Here is a 10,506-nt window from a genome sequence, read left to right on the forward strand (position 1 = left end):
TTAAAAAGTAAATATGCCCGGTTGACACAGGAAGTAAAATATGGAGAAGAAAACAGATATTCGTAGCAGAATGTAATCAGAAAGTTGGTTTTGAAATGGCACAGCATTTGATAAATTGACAATTATTATGGTTGAAGAGAGAAGTTTGTTTCACAAGCAGATGTTAGTGTTCCTCATGATTATGTGTACACAGAACAGAGGCACTCCAGAGATGGCGTGAACTTTATCCTTGAGGGATTCTCTGGAGGCCCGTCCAAGTTCAGTCACTTCCTCCATTTTGCACAGTCTTAGGGTTTCTAGGTAAGGTATAGCCAGCTTTTAATTTTGCAAGGCTTTTGGATGAATTTAGAGGAGGCGGCTGGAGTCACTAAATATACTCAGAGTAAAGTTGTTGGCTGTTTCTGGCTAATAAGAGTTTGAAATTCATCTGAAAAATCAACACATAACACTAGAGGCCTGGACCAGTGAGTTCAGGAGCTTGCCACCACGCCTGATGACATAACTGAATCCAGGGCCCTTGTGGTAGATGGAGAGAATCAACTTCCATAGTCGGTCCTCCGTATGTGAGCCATGGCAAATGTACCCATGTACAAAATAAAAACAGTAAACTGAGAGAAAGCCGGAGACCTTGATTTAAACACTGACACAGATACATTTAAGTATAGATTGAGCAGCCCTTATTTGGAAATCCCAAACCTTCTAATATGAATGTGATGCCACAGGTAGAGAACTCCAGGCCTGTGTCTGTGACGCTCAAGGTCAAATGTAGGTGTGGAAAGATATTGTGTGACATCACCCTCATGCTGCGTGATATCACCCTCATTCTGTGTGACATCACCCTCATGCTGCATGACATCACCATCATTTTGTGTGACATCACCCTCATTCTATGTGCTGCCACCCTCATGTGGTGTGACATCAGCATGCTGCGTATATAAGTGTAGTTGAACCAATCTAAGCTTAGCCCCAACTAGCTTACAAATAAATGAGACTCAGACTGTTTGACAATTACTGGGGCTAACCCCTAATCTACTCTTCTAACTGCTGGCCTGGTTGCCTCCCCAGCGGTGTACCCCAGTTACTCACTATTTCTCCTGGTCATGTGCTCATGGTCCATCTCCCCTCACAGTGCCTTCTCCTCTCTCCCCTTATTCTCCCCCTTCTCCTCTTGTCACCCCACTCAACCAGGTAACTCAGAAGTCTACCTACCTCTGACCCCTCCAGTAATTGGCTGTAGCCATTTTTACTTAACCGTTAGTCTTAAATTGAGGAACAAGGATTACACAACAAAAGCTGGTAATTGCGAGAATTCAATTGTAGGCCTAGACCCTTGGGTACAGAGCTTAGCATTATAGTACATACTAGCAACAGACCAGACCTCAGCATATCAGGTACAGATGAGACCAAGTGAATTTTGTATTCGTGCTTGAGTCCACACACCCATCGCCCAATCTGAAACACCTCTGATGACGGGTACCCTGCCTGTAGAATGTTCTGCTGATAATCACCTAAACTTACGTGCTCTGCCGCCAAATAAGTGCTCACCAGATTTTCCTCCCCCTTTCCTTTAACCTCTCGGCTCTTCTGTCTCTGCTTTCGAAGCATTGTCGTCTTTGAAGCTGGCTCTGTTTTGCCACCTGGAGGCCCTATTCTGACTCTTGAGAGACTTCAAATGTGAGCGCGGGTGTGTTCTGGAAAAGAAGTCGGGGTTGTGCAGAAGTGGTGGTTACTAGAGTTAAAGAAAAACACAGAGCGCTACCGTCTTGGTGGTAACTATAGCAACTCATAAAAAAAGGAGACCCAAAGCGCTGAGAGACACCCATCCAGGATTTGGATTTGACTGTTTGTTCTGTCCTGTTCTGCATATGTCTGTAACACATATCTGAACACAGGGCCTTTGAATCATTTGTTTTCCCTACAATTTAAAATTGATCATACTTGGAGCGGGAGTGATGACTTGGTGGTTAAGAGTGCGTGATGTGCAACACGAGGGCTGGAGTACAGGTTCTATCATTCACATAAAACCTGGGTGTGGTCCTGTGTACACCTGTTATCCTGCATTGAAGAGGGCAAAGACCGGACGGACGGACAGACAGATGGAAGGTAGCCAGGGCTCGCTGGCTACCAAAAAGCACGAGCTCATTGAGAGCCTCTGTCTCAAAGGAATGATGTGGGGAGAGATAGAGGAACCCACATCTTCCTCTGATCTCTGCAGGTACGCACAGATGTGTGCATTTGCACGCGCGCGCACACAGACACACAGACACACCCCTTAGGACGATCATTACCCAATACCAGCCACCCATGCTCCTGTGGCCGCCATCACCACAGCGAGCATCTGCTGAGCATCGCCACAGCTCAGTGCATTGCATGCGTCATCTCATTCATGCCCAGAGCCACCCATTGACGGCAGGTCGGCAGGTGCTATCACGATAAAGGCTCTAGGACCTGACTTGTTAAGGTCATTCAGCCATCACCAAACAGAGTGTGTGTAGAACTGAGAGGTGACTCACCTAAGTATGAAAGTTTGCTTCAGAAACCTTTACAATCAACCTTGCTCTCTAATTCCAAATTACTTCATCACTGCAAAGAGAAACCCAGGACTCATTAGCAGTCTCCCCATCCCCCCCCCCAAACCCCTGCTCAACCCCTGCCCTGGTGTTTGTTGTGTGACAAGACTTTTCCTGGGGAGGGACAATGCCCACATCTACTCGCCCTAGATGGGGAACCCATAGCCAAGCAAAGTATGGATACCACCAAAGTCTAAATTGATGAACTAATGACTTTTATTGGGGTTACTTACTGGAATGTGGATGAGGGGCTCCTTACAGGAACAGAAATGACTCGAAGACATCTCTATCACCAAAGCCCCATCCCCCAACATGGTGACAGCTCACAAAACCTGGGAACCTGGAGCACACTACAGCCTACAAGCAGCTCAACAGGTTAGAGGCTGTTCTTTGCAGGCACCTCAGCTGATCTAACTGTTTCAGGCACCTCCTCTGCTCTCTGCTTCTTCCAACCCAGGCAGCAGGTCTGGTCTCAGAGTCTTCTTTGCAGCTTTTCTGGTCTGAGAGTGACTTGACTGCAATCTTGATCATTTACATTGGGAGAGAGGGGCCTAGTGAATCTTATTGGTTTCAGGGACTTCCTGAAGCTACTTTGAGTTGTTTACTTTCTGGCTTAAGAAGCTTCAATCTGGCAAGAAACTGCTAGAGATCTGGGTAACCACTGACCCACTTTCTCTATACATACCTGCTTCGGACATTTCATATAAATGCAACCACACTATAGTCTTTTGTGACTAGTTTATGTCAATATTGCCTAAGTCTACCCATGTTGTGCATAATATTCCTTCGAATGCATCTTGCTTAGATTGATGTGCAGGACATTAAGTTGCTAATATGTGCCTTTTAAAAACTACTGTACAGTAAGTGACATTCATGATTCATGGGCAGGTTTTTGTATAGTCATATGGTTTCCATTCATACACAGGCATTTCCATTGGGGTCTGTCTTAGTCAGTGTTCTATTGGTTCAAAGAGACACTATGACCATGGCAACTCTTATAAAAGAAAGCATTTAGGGCTAGAGAGATGGATCAGGGGTTTAGAGCACTGACAGCTCTTCTGAAGGTCCTGAGTTCAAATCCCAGCGACCATATGGTGACTCACAACCATCCATAACGAGATCTGATGCCCTCTTCTGGTGCACCTGAAGACAACTACAGTGTACTTAGATATAATAAATAAATCTTTAAAAAAGAAAGACAAGAACAGAAAGCATTCAAATTGGGCTTGCTTACATTTCAGAGGTTGAATCCGTTATCAACAAGGCAAGGACCATTGCAGCATGCAGGCAGATACATGGCTGGAGAAGTGAATGAAGGTTCTACATTTGAATTTCCAGGCATCAGGAAGAGAAAGTGAGATGCTGGACCTGGCTCCAGCTTTTGAAACCTCAAAGCCCACCCCCAGTGACATTCTTCCTCCAACAAGGTCACACCTCCTAATCCTTCTCAAATAGTTGAACTCTCTGATGACCACACATTCACATACAGGAGTGTGGCAGTGGACAGCATTCTTATTCAAACTACCACAGAGTTTTTCTGTACTTGCAATTACTCTTAGCAAATCTTTTTTAAAAAACTGTTTTAAAGGTATTATGTCCGTGTTCCTGCTTGTCTGTATTTGCACCACACGTGTGCAGATGCCTGAGATGTCCAGAAGAGGGCGTCAGATCTTCTGGAACTTGAGTTACATGCATTTCCCATTTGGATACTGGGAACAGAACCCAGGTCCTCTGGAAGAGCAGTCAATGCTCTTAACCACAGAGCCAGCATTTCAGTCCCACGTGTATATATATTTTTTCCTAGAAACAAACTTTTTTGACTAGAAGAGATAACATTCAAGTTGCCATTTTACTAAATCAATGTCTCATCTCTTCTCTCCTCCCCTCCTGCCCCCTCCTCTCATCTCCTCCCCCATCTTCCCATTCCATGTGGGCCATCTCCTCCAAACCTGTCCTTTCTAGTTCTGGAGAGCCTACTCCCCACTTTTATTCTTCCCTTCTGTACAGTGCCTGACTTCTGTTTTCCAGCCCAGAAGGCCATTCTGTCTCTGCAGCCTGCAGCCCTCGTCCTCTTGGGAGCGTGCCTGGAAGCCTTACCTTTTTCTTGGCATTTTACTCTCTGATCCCAGTTTGCACTTCCTGGCTTTTATCCTCCTTGAGGGCAGGATTGAGGTCTGACTCACTGTCTCTATTCCCTGCGAAGGAAGATTCCCTTGCCTTTCACTATAGGTACCAATGAATATTCATATGTGTGAACTGAATAAGTCCCTGGCTAGTTGCCAAGTGGTTCTGATTCACTTGAAACCCTGCTGAATTTCCTTGTACAATTAGTCTTACAATGGTCCTATTTTTAACCAGGTCTTGTGGTGAGGAAGGAGCTGGTGAGTGAGGTCATGCTTTCTTATGCTCTTTACCCTCCCTGGCCTCCTCCTCTCTTGGGTTGGAGGCATGCAGCCCATCTGCCATCTTTTCCTGAATGCGCACAACATTTCCAGACCTTGCTTCTTGAGCTCTCGAGTTAACAAATGGCACTGCAGGAAATCGAAAAGTTCCACTGAATGCATAGCAAACAGCCCACAGAGTGGGAGAGAAGTCTTGGCCGTTTATATACTTCTGACATGGGCCTGGGATGGACAGCTTGCAAAGAGCCGCAGAAATCAAACACCAAGGGCAGAACTTGGCAGAGAAGCTGGGCAGGAGTGTCTAGGCTTGTCTGTGGGGTATGGTCAGGCATGACAGGAGCAACCTTCTTCCGTTCCACAGCCTGACTTCTTTTCATGTTTCAGGAAGACTGCTAAAGTGGTCCATCCGATCATCCCTTGGAACCACCTTGGGTTTTCTGGACGGAAACTGTCAACCAGGGCTATTTGATTTAATACAGCACAACTTTCCTGTATTAGTGACTGTGTCCCTTGCTGTGACAAGACACCTGACCAGATCAACTTAAGGAAGGAAGGGTCTGTTTTGACCAGATGGAGGAAGGAGGGCAGCCAGAATGTGAGGTTCAGGTCACATCGCATGCACAGTCAGGAAGCTGATAAAGGCTGACACTCAGGTGACTTCCTCTAGTTTCTTCAGGGTGGGACCCTAGCTCATCGGATGGATGATCCAAACCTACATTTAAGGTGGCTGTTCCCTGCTCCGTTCATCTAATGAAACTTCCTAATAGACATGCCCAGAGGTGGGTCCCTTAGGTGATTCTAGGTTCTATTAAGTTGGTAATTTCTATTCACTCCCTTGTAGAATGTGGAAGTGATTCTCAATCCTGAGAGATCACTTACTAGACTACGCATATGATGCATCTCATAAATCTCCATCCAAGGTTTAAGTAAACCTAGAAGTCAACATCAATAATCATCTCTCTTCTCCAGCTAAATTCAGTTGCCTGGCAACTGACTGGATGGAGTGTGCTAATGTCAGAGCAAGTGTTCTCTGAGATGCATTTCCTATCCATTCGTTCCTTACTGTTTCCCTCATGGCTCTCCCAGGACCTGTATAACTCACCTTCCCTTTAAGATTTCCAAAAATTTGATCTTGGTCTGAGAGCAACCAAGTTACCTGTTCTCCCTCACCTCCATGACTCATGACTGACAGCTGGACAGCTGAGGACCACCAGCATCCTGAAGCAATGAGTTCTGGCTGCATTCAGATCACCTGGGAGCTGCTATACTTAACTGCAGTCCATGATTGCTGCCTATAGAATTCCACGAGGGTGTAGGATACATATTCTCCAGTAGGCATATTTGGGGGGGGGGTCGGGGGAATATATGTTTTTCAAATGAGAGGGAAGGTGGCATTTTAAGGGAAATTGCTGTATTTGAATGTGGGGTGTTAATACTTTACTTTTAGTGAAGTTCCAGGCGGTAACAGAGAATTTCTTTGTGCAGTGTGGTTGGTTCGTTACATGTTTCCAGTAAACTAAAAGCGGGGGGGGGGGGGGGAGGACTTTTCTGTGTTTTTCTCAAAATACTTGGTGTTAATGTGCCACACGTCCCTATCAAATCCACTGGACGTGAGAGCCCCTGCTTTCCCATGAAAGAAGCATTCTGTCCGCTCCTGGCCCAGGCCAAGAGATCTGGCTCAGAGGGAGGCCTTTGAGTATATGAACTTAAGGCAAGTTCAGACTGGAGTGTGCCCGAGCCTGTACCCTGGATGCACATACATAAACCTAAGTCCGGGATTAAACAATGAAGGCTTCTTGTCTGTTATTTCACCTGTCTGTACACTTTCTCCTTGTAACTCTTACAAGTCAGAATTTGGTCATATCTTCCTACTCTGCCCCCACCCTCTTTTTTTTTTTTTTTTTCTTTCTTTTTTTTTTAAGAAATGCTAGGGTTTTAGTTACAAAGCTCTTGGTATATTACCTAGGTCAGCCTCAAACTCAGGAAGTCTCCAACTTCAGCCTCCCCAGTAGCTGGGGATTCAGGCATGCGCCGGCACACCTGGTTTAATATTTAACTCCTCATTCTCTAGAATGCTATGTAAACTCTCTTTTGGAGCCTCATCTTCTTTGGCAGAAGACTTTGGTCCCAGGCACTTCTATTTTCTTTAGACAACTCTAGGGTACCCTCTTCCATTTCCCAGAGTGACTTCAGGATGCTGAAAAGTTCTGGAGTGATGGCGGGCGATGACATCGAGCGTTGTCCAGCGTTTCTCCTTTGGTCCCTTTCAACCATCTACTCACACCGAAACTCCCCACCGTGCCCCGCCCCAAGTCCATACTTCCCACCATTTAGAACTCACTTGAACTATTTCCTCGAGGCTCTGTTGGTTCATAACTCATTCACAATATATTTTAAAGACCAATGCTCATGTGTAAACTAGTCACTGGATGTGTCTAAGAAAAACACAAGCTCTCCATTTTCCTCTGCCCTCAATCTGTAGAGACTTCTGTGACCTCGAGGGTGTGGGGGTTTTGTTTCACCCAGCACACAAGCAGTTGACATTGCTATAGAGGGAACTGGCTGAGTGCTCTCTAATCCAATTCTGTTTGGAGCTGTGCACGTGGCTGTGTCCAATACAACAGAGTAGAAACTCAGTCCTTTAGATACCCTGCCTCCAATCAGAAGCCAGCTTGCAGCCCTAGGTTGGTTATCTGTTTTGGTTTTGTTTTAGAGACAGGGTCTTTACAGAGCTCAGACTGGCCTGGGATTCAGGATCCTGCCTCAGCCTCCAGACTGGCGGGATAACACATGTGTGCCCCCCTTCCAACCCAGACTTGTTCTACCTGAACTTCTGACCCAACTTCTATAAATTAGGTTTCCCACACCTGCCTCTTCAGGTCCAGTTAATTTGGTGCAACTCAGGGAAACACCAGCTATGAACGAATTCTCTATAGCAGTGGCTCTCAACCGTCCTAACACTGCGACCCTTTGATATAGTTCCTTATGTTGTGGTGACCTCCCCTCGACCATAACATTATTTCCGTTGCGACTTCATAACTGTAATCTTGCTACTGTTACGAATCACACTGTAAATATCTGATGTACAGGATATCTGCTATGCAACCCCTGTAGGGTCTCGACCCACTGGTTGAGAACCACTGCCTTATAGGCTACAAATAAGATGCCAGAGTGAATTTTGGGGCAGGCAAGAAAATTCACCTTTTCTAAGTCTAACACTCCCCAGGAACCTCCATATGTTCTTCCACCCAAAAGCTATGTCCTGCCCTTTGGGTTTTTATGAACCCCTCTTTACATGGTGATGGTTACTAATAGACTGGCCAGGGAGACCCAACAAGGCTTGCCTATGTTACTGTTCTTCACGGCCTCCCTGAGCGCATTCCTTCCTCCCGAGATGGGGCAGGCCCCATCTGGAATGAGGGAGGCTTTTTTTGTTTGCTTGTTCTGACCTGCGACTGGACAAGAATAGAAAGGTCATAGAGCTCGTTTAAGGCCAGGTCCATGAAAGGATGTGGGGGGCAGGTTAAGAGTTTCTGTGACCTCCCTTGGCTGAAGAGAAATCCATTTCTACAGTTACCCTTTGGAAGGAGCTTATATCCCAGTAACTGTGGACAAAGGCCAAGACATCCATCTCACAATGAAATTCCTGACTGAGAAAGGCTGAGCTTCTGTGCTGCTAATGGATTGACAGCCCGCGCTGAAGTCCGCTGCTCACCTTAAGTAGTGAGGTGGCAGAGGAAGGCTCTCGATTTAATAGAGCTTTGAGCTTTCTTCTTTTCTGTTGGTTCCAGGATGTTGTGTGATAACAGGAGGATGATGTGGCTGAAAGGCTGCAAAGCCCTTTCCATCCATGCTTCTTGGTGATCTTCTGGGGATGTCACCGATGAATGAATGAAGGCCCCACAGGTTCCAAAGATGCACCTGGTTCCTTTGATATGACTCTGGTTGAGCCTTACAACGTTATCACTCTTGATTTTGCCCACGCCTTTATGGCTTATCTCCTACGTTGTGTACTTTACCAGGAAGGGGAAAGAGAACACAGCCTTCTCCTGTTATTTTGCATGCCCTTGGGCAGTCGCCCCCAAACTGAACTGGCTTCTTTCCTTGCATTAAGAAATAAAATTCAGAAGGGCCGAGATGTTGCTTCGGAGATTAATTCATCAAAAGGGCTGACTCCCACTTTGGGACACTCATGCTGAGGTACAGAGTGATGATCAGCTCTGTGATGGGGAACACCAAGCCACTGAGCCCCTAAAGTCCAACTCTCCCAAGGGGTCCTGAATCTTAGGAGCGAGTCTGTATTGGCTTGGAGGTAGATTATTCTATCACATCCAAGCCTGGGATACATACGGCCCAACCTCACTGCCGGCCTGAAGGCACAGATACTGCTTAGGCGCCTGAGTTCCTGTCCACATGATTTGTTACCAATCAAGTTGGGTACAACTTGTTAAGTGGCAACAGATAACTAACAATTGCGAAGATGCCAAATATTTGGTGACTACTAACATACACTGAAGGTCCTCCACAATCAAAGTGGAAAGAAGAGGATTCGTGGGCTGGGTTGGCCAGCGGGCGGAGGTACTGTGAGCAGTCCTTTGAGACTGTACTGCAACAGGTACTACAGACCTTTGGACTTTTACTTTCTCAACGTGGAAGTTGGGAGCGTCTGGATTGGAAAGTCAGTTTAACACTTGTAGCAGCCATGATCTCACCCTGCCCCACTGCCTTTACGTCCAGGTTGGAGAGGCCCTTTGCCCGTGCACCATTTCTGTCTAGGTAGCTGGGTTTTACGAAGCCATACCATACATATAAGTACCAGGGGCTGGGTAACACTGCCGCATTTGTCCCCGGCTATCCCGAGAAGATAGGAAGAAACGCAGTGGGGTTGGGAGCAACCCTTGGAAATCTGGGATGCTTGTTGTTTCAACTCTGGTTTTGAAAAACAGGAGGGAGATCCACCGGGTGGAAAGCAGGGCAGCCACGCGTTCTCTCCAATTCTGTGGTTTTTAAAATCCAATCAGAGGAAGAAAGCGAGAGACTTAAGATTTCTGAAGTTGTACGAAAAGCCCCGGTGACCGGGACGAATCGTAGCGCCCCTCAGTCAACAGGAATTGAACACTAGGGGCGTCCGCACGGGGCGACCCCTGCACGTCCCAACTTCCCGCGTGAGCAGGTCCGGGTGGGTGGGGCGGGGGCGTGGCCATCCGAGAGGCGGGGCCGGAGGAGCCCCTGCATCCCCGCCCCCTCCCCGCGCTCCCCTCCCACTTCCCTTTCTCGCCGCCTGCCCGGCGAGCGCGACCTCTCGGGCTGTGACGTGCGCGCGCGGGGAGAGGAGGAGCCCGCAGGCTGGCCGCCGTCTCGGGACGATGCCCGCACCCCGTCGCGCCCCGAGCCCGCCCCCGGCCTTCAGCAGGCCCACGGGCCCGCGCGTGTGAGCGGGAGCGGCGGGCGAGGAGCCGCCGCCGGGCCCGCGATGTCACCATTGTTCAGCTGGGTGGCCAAGGTAGGCGGCGGCGGGCTAGAAGCTACCGGGG

The 10,506-nt window shown here is 47.5% G+C and overlaps 1 protein-coding gene across 5 annotated transcripts in view; it reads left to right on the forward strand.

Moving 5' to 3' along the window:
• Tbc1d1 (TBC1 domain family member 1) overlaps positions 1-10,506 on the forward strand; it is a 189,891-nt gene that overhangs the window by 62,335 nt on the left and 117,050 nt on the right. Inside the window, exon 1 of one of the 5 annotated variants that reach the window (XM_021210421.1) lies at positions 10,308-10,475. The exons of 3 other annotated variants lie outside the window; for them this stretch is intronic. In XM_021210421.1, the coding sequence (XP_021066080.1) occupies positions 10,446-10,475 (30 nt within the window). In that variant the 5' untranslated portion in view covers positions 10,308-10,445. Of the gene's footprint in view, positions 1-10,307; positions 10,476-10,506 lie in introns of those variants that run through there. One more of the 5 variants, XM_029545052.1, reaches the window with a different exon arrangement.

Source organism: Mus pahari, chromosome 13, assembly GCF_900095145.1.
Source record: "Mus pahari chromosome 13, PAHARI_EIJ_v1.1, whole genome shotgun sequence".
NCBI lineage: Eukaryota > Metazoa > Chordata > Mammalia > Rodentia > Muridae > Mus > Mus pahari.